Genomic DNA, 16,688 nt, shown 5'->3' on the forward strand with positions numbered 1-16,688 from the left:
GTCAATGAAATGTAATGACTTGTCAGGACCCCCTTGAAAATAGGATGATGCATTTAGAGAGGCTAATCATGTAAGAAAATAACTTCATCAGCAAATTCTCCTCGCTCTAAGTTGTCATAGTAATGTTCAAATTTAATTTTTTCCCCCTATAGCCACAGGTACAGGTAATAGATCTTGCCAGTTTTCAGGACTTTATATGTTTATTCTTAAAATAAATCATTCTTGATTGTCACTTATTTTTTCCTTACCATGACAGGAAGACAGTACTGCAGGTTTCTATGTAAAAAAAACACTATTTATACAATCCAAAAAACACAAAAGGTATCAAACATCCAAATCCAAAAATCTTTGATATTTAATTTTTTCATTACAAAATCCTTCCCATGTTATTTCTATGGTCTTTTATGCTGGCCTACTAGAGAAATGACATTTAGCAGCTGAAAAAAATAATTTTGAAGCCACAATCAGACATTTAGAGACGGCCTGTAATGTAAAAGAGAAAAGAAAAATGAGAACCCTCTTAGCGTCTCATAACTCAAAATCCCCGCCACTCCACTGTCAGAAATATATGCACATATATATATATAAAATACAAATATTTAGCAGACACCTGGGCCTAGTATGGACCTGTGTATCAAAAACCCAGGTAGCAAATAGTAAAAAAGCATCTTCAATCCAGTTAATCATCATGTAAACAAAACCACCACTGTGACAGCAGCAGTCCTTCAGTTACAGTGCCATGCCGTAGGTGCAGACTGGGCCTTGTTCGGTTCACATCTGTCCACATATCAGTGCCGATCAGGCTGTCTCACTGCTGGCAGATGGAGGGGAATTGTTCTCTGTCTCCTGAAGGTGCTCTGTGGATTTGAGGACATCAGGGTCTCTTGGACTTGCCATCATTTCCTCACTGTTGCAGTTAACAGGGGAGCCGATCTCTGAGGACCGGTCCCCGGGCTTCTCAGTAGTGGCGTGCAGGTTGGTGGAGGAGATTGGCAGGTTCATCATGTACAACATGCTGCCCAGGCGCTTGGACACCTGTGGAAGAATAAAAAGAGTTGACACATATTAGATCCACAGTGTTCATTTAATTGCTTTTGCTTGTCTATACTGCAGAGGACTGGGTGTCACAATTATCAACACCTGCGCTCCACAGGCCTTTCTCACAGATGACACAATAGGAGAAGCACAGGTGTAAATTATAGAATGAACGATGGCTGAACTCCATTTAGTTGCTTCAGTTTTTAATGACCCTGGTATCATGCATGCTCACTGGGACACTTTAATAAAACAGAGCCATTAATGTCTTTTATTATCTTTTATAAGCCTTTGATTATGATATTACATAAATCTGGTAAGATAATGTAATTAGATAAAATAGAGTTTAATTAATATTAAACACTCAGTGGTCACTTTATGGTGGCGCTAGTTAATGCATATATCTAATCAGCCAATCATGTGACAGCAACTCAGTGCAATGCAGACATGCTGTCTACTCTGTGTGCACTGTAAATACAACACACTTCAGTCATTTTATTATGGAGTTTTTCCTCATCCATATGGAGGATCTGAGGATAGACGTGTGATTTAGGGCTATATAAATAAGACTTACAAGAATCACAGGCTCACCAGCTTACACATCTCAACAGAGAGTGACCATGACAGGCTTATGTCAAAGTGGCACACATGCCCCATATTTCAACAGGTGATCAGACGGTTTCTTTTATGACAGGGGTTCAATCAGAGTGTGTGTTTCATACCTGTGAGCGGATCTTAAGAGCCGGCCCCAGCTTCAGCCCCAGTGTGTCTAGTAGATGCTCCTCTGAGAGGAGGGGCAGCGTCTCCCCATCAATCATGTGGTCCTTGAATGTCTGAAGAGTGCAATCACCCCGAATTAGCACAACAAAGACACAACAGAAAGAATATAGTACATCAGTTAAACACAAGTACCAACCTGAGCGTAATCTGAACATGTGGGTATACTGTTGATAAAGTTGTAAACATCATTCACTGTCCACTTCCTTATGTCCTCTGACACCTCATTACCATTGAGAAAGAGATTCGGTGGACCTGGCAAATAAAGAGTACATACAAATTAAATCATTGCTAAAAGAATCATTTTACAATTCCAGGCATCGTAATTACGCTTTGCATTTATTTCCCAAACTCACCAGGGGGAAGAAAACCATTTCCAGGGACGGGGAACATGTAAGGCATCCCTGTGAGAGCTCCACCTGCAGAGGGATACATGAATTTCTCCTGGAAAGCTGAACATTGGCTGGATATGTCTTTGTCATTTGTGCCACTGTTGGCCACATCAGAGCAACTCTCCTGACTGTTCACACAGGCTTTACGCAGGGCTGCCTCCCCTTCTTTGTAATTCTTCCTGCTTCCTGTGGCGTGTTCAGGGTCTATTTTTGCTTGATGGTGCGTTTTGCTGGCGGCACATTCCTCTCCCATGTCCCCCTTTGCCTCCACCTCCTTCTCTTCCCCTGATGTGGCTCCTGGGCTCTGCTCTACACTTTTATCTTCAGTTTGGCCCTTCAGGTTGGTCACATGGCTTTCTGCACTCTTGTGTGTGGTTGGTCTTCTGCCAGCCCTGCGTCCCCTCTCCCTGTGCAGCGTGCTGATTGGTGGGTAAGGGCTGGCTGACATGAGTATGCTGTTGGAGTGAAGTTCGTCCAGGGTAGGACGGTGGACGAAGACATCGTGGCCATCTGGCATGCGCTGACGACCTCTAAAGGCCATGGGGTTGGAAGGGTAAGACATGGGATTGTCAATTCCCATCAGTCCTTTCTGGTGAGCATTTTCCAGCTCCTTCTGATGCAGGATGGCATTCATCTCCATTCTGAATGAGAGCACATAGAAATGTGTTAGTTTACAGCATTTTTTCACACATGCCTAAAACTTTTGCAGAGTACTGTATGTCTAAGAATGCTTTCAAAAATATACATAATAATTTTTTATTTTTTTTTTATCAATTTACAAAATGCAAAGTGAGCAAAAAAATCTAAATCAAATCAATATTTGGTGTTACTACCCTTTGTCTTCAAACCAGCATCAATTCTTATAGGTACACTTGCACAAAGTCAGGGATTTTGTAGGACTATAGTCAGTTGTATGATCAACCAATTATACCAAACAGGTGCTAATGATCATCAATTTCACATGTAGGTTGAAACACAGTCATTAACTGAAACAGAAACAGCTGTGTAGGAGGCTTAAAACTGGGTGAGGAACAACCAAACTCTGCTACCAAGGTGAGGTTGTGGAAGACAGTTTCATGGCACAGGTCATACACCAAGGCAAGACTGAGCACAGCAACAAGACACAAGGTGGTTATACTGCATCAGCAAGGTCTCTCCCAGACAAAGATTTCAAAGCAGACTGGGGTTTCAAGATGTGCTGTTCAAGCTCTTTTGAAGAAGCACAAAGAAACAGGCAACGTTGAGGATCGTAGACGCAGTAGTCGACCAAGGAAACTTAGTGCAGCAGATGAAGAACACATCAAGCTTATTTCCCTTTTGAAATCAGAAGGTGTCCAGCAGTGCCATCAGCTCAGAACTGGCAGATACCAGTGGGACCCAGGTACACCCATCCACTGTCTGGAGAAGTCTGGCCAGAAGTGGTCTTCATGGAAGAGTTGCAGCCAAAAAGCCATACCTCTGAAACAAGGCCAAGCGACTCAACTATGCATGAAAACATAGGAACTGGGGTGCAGAAAAATGGCAGCAGGTGCTCTAGACTGATGAGTCAAAATTTGAAATATTTGGCTGTAGCAGAAGGCAGTTTGTTTGCCGAAGGGCTGGAGAGCAGTACAATAATGAGTATCTGCAGGCAACAGTGAAGCAGGGTGGAGGTTCCTTGCAAGTTTGGGGCTGAATTTCTGCAAATGGAGTTGGAGAGTTGGTCAAATTTATTCTGCAGCTGGACAACGACCCCAAACATACAGCCAATGTCATTAAGAACTATCTTCAGCATAAAGAAGAACAAGAAGTCCTGGAAGTGATGGTATGGCCCCCACAGAGCTCTGATCTCAACATCGAGTCTGTCTGGGATTACATGAAGAGACAGAAGGATTTGAGGAAGCATACATCCACAGAAGATCTGTGGTTAGTTCTCCAAGATGTTTGGAACAACCTACCAGCCGAGTTCCTTCAAAAACTGCAAGTGTACTTAGAAGAACTGAGGCTGTTTTGAAGGCAAAGGGTGGTCACACCAAATATTTGATTTCTCTTCTGTTCATTCACTGCATTGTGTTAATTGATGAAAATAACACTTCCATTTTTGAAAGCACTCTTAATTTACTGCATTTTTTTTTTTCACACCTGCCTAAACTTTTGCACTGTGTGTGTGTGTGTGTGTGTGTGTGTGCTACAGTAACGATGGAAACACATTGTCACGCAGTGTCAAAGCAGAAGGAACTGAATAAAATCTGAAAATGCTGAAAATGTCTGTTTTATCCAACAAAATGTGGTGCAGACTTTTGTGTAGGTGGAATGTTTTTGTCAGATGTTGATGATATTCTGCACGTGCTACCTGGCTATATTTTGCTTGTGAATGAGCTCCTGTCGCCGAGCAACTGTTTCCATGGGTTCTGAGGGTAAGAAGCCATAGCCAGCTGAGAAAAAAGAAAGGGAGACGGGCTGTTAGTACTCATTCACACTCCATTCAAACTATACAGACAGACTTCTCCTAGGCATGAATGCGTGATGGCCCGTCCATGCTCACCTGCTCCGGGGAAAGCCCTCCCAGGCAGGACATTGGCATGTGGGGGCATTGGTGGACCTAGGTGAGGCCCCATGTGGATCTGTCTGGTGTCAGAAGCTACCATCTCAGTGGGGGGAACCAACTCCCTGTTGGGAGAAAAGCATGGAAAAATTCATTAGTTCATTTAACATGATTTCTAGGGGATAAACAGAGAATAATGATGTTCCTCTTTCATGAGGAACTTAATTAAATAATTTAGATTTGATGCGAGGTCCCTCTACAATGGCGGGGCCACAGGATGGAAGATGGATGACCCAATGTAGTTTCAAATTTCAAACAAATTTGCGATTTATTAAAATTGTGTAGACTGAAATAACAGAGAAAACTTTTTTCCATAGAACTACTTTAAGATTTAAGAGTGAGTTCAGGTAAGGACCTCTCCATGAAGTGAGGTTCGAACTGCGCTGGGACACCCTGTAACCTCTGCTGCCCCTGGGCAAGGATCTGTGGAGCCATGGCCATCTGGTTCCTCATTATCAACTCCTGCCTCTGCCTCAGCTCTGCAAGAGAAGAAGAAGCACCACAGGTCACTTGGGGGCAAGTTTAGTCACAACACGTCAGACATGCTCTGATTGCAAAAGCTGGAGACTGCAGGTAACAAACACTAAAATCAATACATGGTAGACAAGGTCACAAGGTTGGTTTAACCTGTTTGGAGCTCCAGATTCAGACCAAATTCAGATGGTGTCAGGAAAATGTATAAATCAAAAAATGTTCTGCATGTAATTGAAGCTGTATTATTTTATTTAGTTTTTCAAATTTTCTTGGACTCCTGCCAACATTTTGTGTTGCTATGTTATTATTGGTTACTTTCCTCTGTTTTTCTTTCTCACCTCCAGCTGACATGCCGTTCACCAGACGGTACCAGTGTTTTTCATCCAAAGCCCCCTGCTCTCCCAGTGCCGTCATCTTCCTCAGCTGCTCCCGTGGAGTCATGACACACACAACCTTTGACCTCCACGTGAATATTGCTGAAGTTAAAAAAGAGGGTCAAATCAGGAGATGCATTCTGGAAAAATGGGACAACTTAACTGAAAAATGTACACTATAATATCGTGTATAATACAAAATGAGGTGAGTTTACATATTTTACATTTGTATAAGTGTATCATGGATTAAATTTAAATAACTGAAATTATAGATAAATACTATTCTCTCTGTGGCAATGCTGTGTATTTTTTCTTGCAATTTCCTGTTACTACCACTAGAGTGCAGTAGTTATCTATGTCGCTTAAAATAGCTGTTGGTCATAAGGTGACTGATCTTTGTGCTAGAATATATGTATAAACCTATATTTTTCCATTAGCGTGATACAAATGAGGAGTACAAATGCAAACATGGGCAAAACTGTTTTTTTTCATTCTGCTAAAACTATTTCGACAGAATAGAAAATTTATTTTATTTGTTGCAGAAAATGTCATGCGTCATGTCAGTGAACCCGTTTGAGCAAAAATATTTATCAAAAAATGTAAATTACATATTAAAATGTATATTATCATTAATTATTAATAAAAACGAAATATGTTGTTTTAATAATTTCATAAAATTTTCTAATAAATGAATGTATAATTATAACATTAATGGCCGTTGCAAACAAAGTTAGTGTATAAATTCCATGGTATGTGGCATTGGTTCATATATGCTTGTCCCTGTACAAAGAAATCTTAAATGAATAAATAAATGAACATAACTGAGATTTAAAAGAGAATAAGTATTAGAACCCTGGACCCACACAAACAATGGCCAAGTTCATTCCCTAACCTTTGACCCTTACTCTCACCTCTTACTTTAACCCTAGCATTAAGTATTAATCTTAAACCAACCTTAACCCTCACCGTAATGTAAACCTAATCCTTCATTTGAATTTAACCCCTAAATCCAAATCCTAACCCTAGCCCTTAAAGATATGAAGACCAGGAAAAACAATCCCTTATTGGAGGAATTTTCTCATCTTTCTATCCCTGTAAGCACACTTGGTCCCTTGGTAAGCAGAGTAATGAAGGGACGCACGTGTACACTCACGCTCGTACATACACACACACACTTACTCCAAATGGCCACATTGTTCTTGGCTGAGCCAGCAGCTTGTGTACACAAGCAGAATCGACTTAGACACCTCCAATTAACCTTCCACACTGCAGAAATCCCATTACAAAATATGATACTGTAAACGACAGCACAATAATCCAGTTCTGCTAATCCAAGGCCAGGGTGCAATGTGTTTCTGGATAAATAAAAAAGAAGCTAAGTCACACAAAACTTCACCAACTGACCACATATTTAGATGATGTTCATATATCCTGATTTTAATTATATTTTACTGATATTTTTACCTACGTATGAGACGTGTGTAAACCGTGCATACGTACTTGGCCACATTATTTCTTCTGTCCCCTCCCCCAGACAAATGCTGCCATAAGATTTGCCCTGAGGCCTTGTGCATTATCCACAGTCCCTCAAGTTGCCTCTGAAGTCCATCTAATCTGAGGGCTGTAATCCCCTTGTTAGTCCCGCAACAGTCTGCTAGCTACATCTGCTGACCTGCCTGCAGCCCGCCCTGCTGGCCCGTCCCACCCCCATCCCCACCTTCCCAGGCCCCTGCTACCCCCAGGATCCTATTAGCTAAGTCCTGGCTATACAGCACTTTAAAGGGATGTGTTGGAGGTAATCCGCACGTTTAGAGTTTTACCCTCAGCAAACCTTGCCTGTAAGCATCCCGGACAATACACCCTAAGTGCTAAGCCTATTAGCCTCCATTAGCTCCCAGGATGTCCTAAAAACACCTTGGGGATAAATCTGGGGATGCAATCGGTTTATGTGGTGCTATGTGGTGAGAACACATGCACCCTGCCTCCACCTCCATCTCTGCCAATGTCACAACAGCTAGCATCAGCAAATGAGGAGAAATGTATTTCTACATTTATGTCTGTAATTCCCAAGTGGGCACTAAGCTCTGAGCCTAAGAGCCTTGTGTAATGTATTCTCGCCTTTACATACTCTCGACTGGGAATGAATGATTTACAGTTTATATGAGATACCATAAACCACTGCAGATATTTCAAAATGATTGGGCTTGTAAAGTGCTGAAGTTAAGTGTAATTGAACAGCTCACACACTTAGTGATTAAATCAAAAGAATCAAAATTTAAACTTAATAAATATGAGTTTGATCCCTGACTCAAAAGAAACAGTGCATCAAGTAAACCTGTGTTCAGATAAAAAAGAATCACAAACATCTTATTGCCTCAGAAAAACAGTGGCCTGTGTTAGTCCCCACTTTATACTGAATCCCTGAAGACGCTTCCATCTGGATGAAAATGTCTGTCTATAAAGTTGTGACTTTATTGTCTATCCAGTTAGCTGCAAATTACATATGCCCGTGCTATTTTTGTTGAACACCAGCAAAATCCTGATGCAGTATTTTGTATGAAAATATAAAACTGGGAAAAAAACATTTGTATATAGAAACTGATGTACTACGTCAAGTTGAGTTCTTTCTTACCCTCATAATAGTTGTTGGTAGGAACTTGCTGTGAATCAGTGGTGGAAGAAGTATTAAGATCTGTTACTCTAGTAAAAGCAGCAATGCCACAGTATAAAATACTCAATTACAAGTAAAAGATTTGAATACTCCAGTAAAGTAAAAGTACCTGAAAGTACAGCACTTGAAAGTCATGTCCATAAAGCATGTAGCATATGAGATAAACTGAAAACTATATATTTGTAAGTGTGAGATTTGCTGATAATGTAACTGATAAACACATTTTTTAAATTGTGGTTCACATTTAAAATGCAAACTGAGAAAGGAAATAAGTAATCTCCTGTTTATTATTCTGCAGACAGAATATTTTTTCATCCAAATGGTTAAGAGAGTCTTTGAGGATTCTTGAAACACCTTCAGAGCAGGATTGAGCATTATTGAACAACCGTATTGGCTTTTCAAAGATTGCAGAGTAGTAATTTTTCAGAAAAATAGCTCTGTGAATCGAAAGTAATGGAAGCACATGAAAAGCACAAACTGGGGCTGGGCTTGTGTGAACTTGAGCCATTTGGAGGAATCTTTTCCGAGGCCTGTTCGATCACAGCTAACACTTTGATTGGGTTTTGTTTTAAGTCTCTAAAGTGAAGTTGTAGCCTGAGACTTGAGGCATACTGCTGTAACACATGTTCAAACTTGACCTTGCATGAACTTCTTTGTTGGTGTGAGAACCTCACATGCCAACTTTAAGTGGCTTCAGCATTTTGTGAGTGAATCTGTTGTCAAAGGTGAGCTTGACAAACTCTTGTCATATTTCCTTAACAAGCAGAGGCCACACCGCAGCTGGCAAATCCAGGGATTGGACTCCTTGGATTTGCTGTTGCCTGGTTAATCTCATTACAAGAATGAATTAAAGGGAAAAATTGCTGACGACTTAGATGGAGCCCTGAGGAGGTCATATCAGACAAGACAGAAGTATTGTCTAGTCCTTCCTAATCCCTTCACACACAACACACATACACACTGGTACACACACTCTAAAGCCATGCATATTCTGTCAGTTGCACGAAGCATGTGAGATTTCAGGAGACTTGTACAGAGCTGCAGGTTTTTCTTGTTGATTTAAGAATTACATTTATTGCCATAAGATCACATGACAAAGTGCGGAAAATGATGGTGATTGAACGGATAAAATGAAACATAAATTAATATATAGAAATATTTAATTTGGATAAGTGTATTCACCGTGTATCTAATATTACTTTAATTATTATCATTATTATTTTTATTATTATCATCATCATTATTATTATTATTATAATACATTCAAATGCTATTTACAGAATCTGGGCTAATTATTAGGTTAATTATACAGAATTCAAGGTTGTTCCTCTAATCGCATTGGCCTTTAGATTAATCACTTACTGAGGGATCAGCAGCCTTTTATACCAATTACTGCTCACATTTTGCATGACAATTTGAAAGATTTTGCATTGTGTGCTGTGAAACTTTAGCGATGTGCATGAATTTTAAGGTTGTTGCTGTAATTTTTGATCACATACTAATGCATCAGACACTTATATACTGTAGAATAAACATAAATAGATTTTGCGCCTTTACAAGAATAACTGCAGAGTAGTAAAAGGAATAAAATCAGTCACAAAAAGAAGCATAAGACGGATGGAAGCGGAAAGTGGGAAGTAGTTAAAGAGGAAGTTTTAATTGACTTACCTTCAAGTTCGAACCAGTAAGCAGAGCTCTGAACAGGGTTTGTCCCAATTCAGGTAAAAAAAAAAAAAAAAACCAAGTCAGAAACTTAAATGAAAAGCCTTTGGAGATCTCACTGCACTGTACTGTCTCTGTACTGTCCCTCTTTCCCTTACAACTAAACGGCCTCCCACTAACAAGCCAACTGGTCCGAGCACAGTCTGCTGCCAGGTAGCTGCCTTAACTAAAAAAGACCTTTTAAATACAGATTCGTTTCATCTCCATTAGCTGGCCTTATCTCCTGTGGTAAGCCCTCCCTGTCCTGACATCACTGTGATCTCCCATCCAACTGCTTGCCGCACCTTGCAACTGATGTGTAATTACTATAGCAGCACTGGTCCTAAGCATGGAGTGCTAAACCTCTTTCAACGTTTACCTCACTAATCCCTTGTTAGCACTTTAGGCCATAGTTAAGACACCTAAATGCTTAGCTTCCTTTTCCAGTGGCAAAATGGCCAACCCCTCCTTAACTGCTCTGTGGCCACATGCAGAGAAGCGACATGATGCAGCTTGTAGACTTTATAAACCATAGAGATCCATCTTGTTTTTGTTTTTCTCCACATGTCTTGTTTGGGTGTCAGAAGTATTGCGCTCCCCGGGGTGCCAGAGGGTTGACCCAAACATGCTTGGTGGTAATTTGCTAGAAATCCGACTAAATGTTGGCCGGATCATCCTCTCAGACCACTTAATCTGACAGTTTGTGCTCACCAACCGCTTACAGCATGGGCCTGCACTTCCTCTGTGAATGATGTTTTTGTTAATGCCCAGTGGCAGCTAGGTGTGCACAATTGTTGGGTTGGGTGGTGATTTTGCCAGACATGAGACACGATGTGGAGTGTGTGTGTGTGTGTGTGTGTGTGTGTGTGTGTGTGTGTGTGTGTGTGTGTGTGTGTGTGTGTGTGTGTGTGTGTGTGAGGGTGGGTGCTTCTATCTCCCTGTACTGTCTCTAGGAAAGCCAAGAACTTGTGGAAGGCTGAGTTACCTATGGGCCAGGACACTGTTGTGTTGTTCATCCTATACTATACACAAATACACTCAGATGGTAGTTAATTAAGTACACCTAACTAAAACTAATGCAGTCTAATACACCGGTCCTGCAATAAATCCTCCTCTCATACAGGTTATAATGTTCAGTGTTTGTTGAGTTAATTCTGTTGAGTCAGAATTAAATATATTGCATCTAAAATGCTGATATCAGCCTATGAAATACCAATCATTTGCAAGTCTTTGATTATAAAGTGTAAACTCACACCAGGTTGCTAAATCTCCCAGATTCCCAGGAAAAAAACAAATGGTACAATGTCTATATCCTCATTGCTGGAACATTTGACCAGTCGTGAATACACTACACTGAAAGGCTTGATAAAATCAGATTTGTTTTCAGATGTATTTGTATCTATTTGTGTGTATGCAGGTGAGTAATATATAATACATATTGTATGTATGTGTATATGACCTGACCTGAATAGTCCTTTTCACTTTTGCTTCTTGTGAAACATTTTGTAACCTCTGGTTTTAATGAGCTCTATACATATTATTATTGTATTATCATTTGGCAATGATGACTGATTAAAGATTGTAGTGAAACTGAACTGATCTGCTTGGTCCGTCCAGACTGAAAAACACTCAACAGCTTTTGGGTGGATTTTGGAGTTGAGTTGAATTTGAGACTTTTTCTAGTTTGTTCTCAGGATGAACTTTTTAGGTTCACCCTGACCTGACCTGTATCATGCTGTGAGTAGATCTTTCATCTATTCTTTTTTCATCAATCAATTTTCATGTTTGTTCCATCTCATACAAAACATGGGCTGTGATGGGTTTGGCTCTGGTGACTGTGCAGGCATGTTTCCCAAAATGATATTCAGATACTTTATGTCTCAGTATCCTGTTGAAGCTATCCCTGTGACATGAAGGGGTGTACCTGGTCATCAGCAAAGCTCACAGGTGCACTGTGGCACTCAAATGATGCTCATGTGGTGCCTGATGTGTGCCAGGAAATCACTTACTACACCATTACAGCACATTACATCACATTACATAACATGGGGCATTTAGACTCAACTCTCACCATGTTACAATCATAGACTTTATGTTGGCTATAACAGACGCAGATCCAGAAATGTGTTGGACAAGGTGATACGTCCCTGCTCTCCTGTAATCCAGGTATGATGATCAGGTATCCGCAGCAGCCTTATCCTTTTGATGTTAGCTTGCATGAATTGTGTGTGGAAAGTTGCCATTTTGTACATCAGAGCTGTTATTTCTGTACATACAGTATGACTATTAGTAGCCTGACCATAAACTTTAATAATCTGGGCCCTTCTCCCATGAACTTTCGTATAAAACTTTGAAACTGTTTTCTCTCAGAGCAGTTACTGAATATGTATTTTTTGGTTTTGAGAGATCAGCAGCTGACCTCTCACAACTAATCATAACACATGCATATTTTCTAACTAAGATCACATTTCATTGATTTTAATGTTTATTCAGATACTGAACCTGTTCAACCCGTTACCTTTCTGTCTATTTCACTGAGTTTTCTCAAGCTGGCACTTCTGGTAACAACAGATTAACGTATCTGTACTTTTACTTAAATCTGCTTTCAATTAAGTAAGCTAGCATTTTGAATACAAGGCTTTTGTTTGCAATCGACTGTTATTATGGTGTGGTTTTACTACTTTTATTTAAGTAAAGGAACTGAATACTTCTTCCACCACTGCGGCAACCATAGAAGGAGATGCAGTAATGGTTGTACCAATGGGAAAAATATGAACAGTATAATAACATCAGATGTAATAGTAGTAAGGCTGATAATTTTTACTAAAAAGAGAGAAAAAACCCTAATAAAGGATTTAGGAATTAAGTGAACAGAGCATTAGGACATGTAAACCGCTAATTTAGGAATCTTCTAGGTGTAAGCTTTTTATAAGGGATTTTCTGTCCTTCTTGTTTGTACTCAGTATTACAGAGTCACAGTAAGGCGAAAGGATCAGAGCAGGTTTAACCTCGAGAAACAGGCTCAGCTATAAATTCACTGGGTCAGTGCAGACACGGACACCATCCATTTTCTAATTACAGGAACAATCCGCCTGAATTTCTGTGTTCTTTGTAATAGAATGACAACTATACTGAAACTGTAATCCCGCTAAGGTGGAAGCTTTACGTCTTTTACGCATGATGGAAATCTTGTTTAGGTCTCGATTAGTGAGATCCTGGATAGTAGGATTCTTCAGGATCAAGTATCCCTGAAATAACAGGAAAAGCCTTAGATCCTTGTAGTAAATTCAGAGAAAACACTGTAGTTCTGTATCTCAAAAACAACTTTAGGTTGAAGTTATTTTTTCTCAGGTACAGTAATTCTAGACCAGTAATCTTCAACCTAATAAAGTAGTTCTGTTCACATGTCTGCATCAATAAAAGAATACATTGTCCTGTGACATTTTCAATGTCAAGTGCCCCGTCAGAGGAGGTGCACTTTTCCTAAGGTGAAAAGGGGCCCCCAATGGCCCCTCATTTTGACACATTTTGCAATACCAACTATAAAGCCCATTAAAACTCCCATAAAGGCACTATGCAGTGTACCGCCAAGGCCCCCTGATGATGTATGTGTCTCCCCAAGAGAGATGTTGCCAACAGAGCATTTCCCACTGCCTAACTAGTGTCTAGCAAAAGTCTGCATGTGAGACATCTAGGGAACATCTCTAAATTGAACCATCTACTAATGGATGTTAGCTAACATTTGCTGATTAGCACTAAACATAAACAGAGGGTTGACGGTAGTGCGGTAGTATGGTCCTTAAAAACAGATACAGAAGTACATAATTTTATAAATGTAACAGGCACAAATTATTTTGAGGTAAATGCTAATGTCAGCATGCTAACCTGCTCATGTTAACATGTTAAGCAGAAATATTGTTTGACAGTTTAATTTTAATTTTGGTTGAGTGTCTTTAAAGATAGAAACAGAAATATAAAAAAGCTTGCAATAATCAGATATTATTTTGAGTCTTGTCAACATGCTAACATGCGCACAGTGACAATGCTAGCATGCTAGTGTTATCATGCTAATATTTGCGAATTAGCACTAAACTAAACACAAAGCACAGCTAAAGGTAAACATATTAAGTACAGTTATAATATTTGTTGTATTATTTATTTATTTATTATTATTACTATTATTATTATAAACGTTTTAATTAGCCTCTATTTTACTCATAACCACAAACTCCAATTTTATATTGGTGATGGAGGAAAAGTCAGGGGTTCACCAAAGTCATAAATGTTTGTTCAAATTTTTATGCCAAATACATTTGTTGAGTTATTTCAGTCACCTACTAAAGTGGTGGAAACACTTTAGTCCAGACTTAAATGAACTACAGTAGACCAATATCATGATGTCCCACTACATCACTATACAGTACCTGACTATGAAATATCATAATATACATAATAAATACTCCTCTAATTATTTGCTTAAATTCAAGGAATCCGTTATTAACAACAGCCAAGGTCTTTGTACCACACTAATCTGACTTTTACACTATCCTGTCAATCATCTCTTTTTCTGTCAGAGGCCTGTTTAAACACAAAATAATTATTTGAACAGGTGCCAATTCCCACACACACTCCACAACTTTCTCAAAATAGCCTTGATGTAAACACTAAGGGGGGGGGGCGGGGGGCGGCGGCAGAATGTGGTCACTGATGTATAAAAACACCATCAAAACTCAGACCATCACTGCTACCCGGTAACACAGGTAAGCTGCAGCTATGATTCTCTCCTATTGTCTACTGGTGACTATTTTTTGTGAATATGTAACAAAGATGCTTTTTGTTGTTTTGTTTTAAAACTGAATGACTGAACTGCCTTTTTGTTCTCTACAGGTCGTGGAGAAAAGATGAATGCCATCGAGGTGATTTCCATCACTCTGCTGTCCGTCCTTGCAGCCAATGCTCAGGTCATCGTGCCAGGAAGATGCCCCAAGCCTGCTGTTCAGGAGAACTTTGATGCTGCCAAGGTGAATACCAAACCAAATATACTGTGAGGAAACAAGACTGCATTTTTCTACCTTTTCAATAATTGAACAAACCATACCTTGCAGGATGACAATTTTTGTAACTGAAGAAAATACTTGAAGACATGTCAAGCCTGACATAATGCTCCGATGTTCCCTGTGCTTCCCCTGCAGTATCTTGGTACATGGTATGATATCCAGAGACTGCCACACGCTTTCCAGAAAGGCGAGTGCAGCACTGCTACCTACAGCCTGAAGAGCCCTGGAGTAATTGGTGTCCTCAACAGGGAGCTGCTGTGAGTACTATGACTGCATCTTTAATGGCTTTACAGTGGTGGAGTATTCAGATCCTTTATCTAAATAAAAGTAATGTGCCAGTATAGCACAAATATCTTTTGACATTTTACTGTCCGTCTCTTAGTGCTGATGGGACCATTAACTCCATCAGTGGCTCTGCCATGGCCAAGAACCCTTCTGAGCCTGCCAAGCTGCTGGTGTCCTTCTTTGAGAGTAAGGACCCTAAGTTATCACAAACTTCTCTGGGATGCTGGAAAGATGATACCAACACTTGATATTGTAGATTTAGGACATTGAGAAATTTTTGAAAACTTGCAATACACAGAGATAATTGTTTACTTGACTTTGCTCTCTTTACACCACCAGACTCCCCCCCTGCCCCCTACTGGGTTCTGTCCACCGACTATGACAGCTACTCTCTGGTCTACAGCTGCACTGATCTCGGTGTGCTCCATGTGGAGTTCGCCTGGATCATGAGCAGGCAGCCCACCCTGCCTGAGGAGACCCTTGAGGACCTGCACAGCACCCTATCCTCCATCGGCGTCAATGTGGACAAGCTGCTCACCACCAACCAGGACGCAGCTTACTGCAGCGCCATGGAGCAGTAAACTGACTGAGAGAGTTAATCCTGACTCAGCCTACAGACCTACACACCGCTGTGTGTTATGTATCGTTGTATTTATGACTGTACTCTCACTGGTGTACATCTCACTGTATATGCCTCATGCAAAGTCAATGCAATAAGCATGTTTAAACAGAAGTGCGCTTTTGGAGTCAGTTCTGTGGTCCGATGAAATACAATACTGATTACTTATGAACTGTCCGCTACAGTCCTCATTTGTGATGTTACTAAAATGGCTGCTCGGTCAATGGGTTTGGGCTTAGATATTAAGCATCTTTTTGAAAGTAATCGGCCCATGGTGAAGCCTAAAAGAGAACCAATGGTCTAAACTGCATGTTTAACAAGCAATTTTTAATGCAGACACACAAGTAGCCAGGCTGATGCTGTGAAAAACAGGCTTACAGGCAAAGGGGATGAAAGGTTTACAGTCAGACAGGCAAGCACAGACAACAGGTTACAAAAAAACAGGTAGCTGGCACATAGGAGAACACAAGGGAACAAAAAATAGAGGAACTGACAAGGAACTTGTGACAATGGCAGGTTTAAATACTGGCCTGGATGATGATGGAACAGGGATGGACATGGGGACCGGAAGAAAGTCTGGGGACATCTGGTGGGCGGATAGAAAATAGCAGGTCTGGGGAGATGATGGGACAAACATGGCGAGAGAAATAAGCAGGGGCTGGAGACAAGGGCCGAGGGGAAGTGAGGAGCAGATTGAGACAGATTTTTAGCCTATTATT

General features: G+C 40.4%; 2 protein-coding genes across 2 annotated transcripts; one reads left to right on the forward strand and one right to left on the reverse strand.

Annotated features, from left to right (window-relative positions):
• Positions 1-421: 421 nt before the first annotated feature.
• Positions 422-5,703, reverse strand: samd7 (sterile alpha motif domain containing 7). Its single transcript, XM_056392218.1, has 8 exons — positions 5,601-5,703; positions 5,144-5,267; positions 4,729-4,853; positions 4,537-4,618; positions 2,169-2,845; positions 1,952-2,067; positions 1,758-1,868; positions 422-1,035 (listed from the first exon to the last, which is right to left on the reverse strand). Exons 1-8 carry the CDS (start codon positions 5,701-5,703, stop codon positions 799-801), a joined length of 1,575 nt encoding a protein of 524 aa, XP_056248193.1. The 3' UTR covers positions 422-798.
• A 9,203-nt stretch (positions 5,704-14,906) lies between these two features.
• Positions 14,907-15,931, forward strand: LOC130179290 (apolipoprotein D-like). Its single transcript, XM_056392185.1, has 4 exons — positions 14,907-15,029; positions 15,201-15,322; positions 15,448-15,536; positions 15,690-15,931. The coding sequence occupies exons 1-4, from the start codon at positions 14,910-14,912 to the stop codon at positions 15,929-15,931; spliced, it is 573 nt and encodes a 190-aa protein (XP_056248160.1). The 5' UTR covers positions 14,907-14,909.
• Positions 15,932-16,688: the final 757 nt, after the last annotated feature.

Source organism: Seriola aureovittata, chromosome 12 (genome assembly GCF_021018895.1).
Source record: "Seriola aureovittata isolate HTS-2021-v1 ecotype China chromosome 12, ASM2101889v1, whole genome shotgun sequence".
Taxonomy (NCBI): domain Eukaryota; kingdom Metazoa; phylum Chordata; class Actinopteri; order Carangiformes; family Carangidae; genus Seriola; species Seriola aureovittata.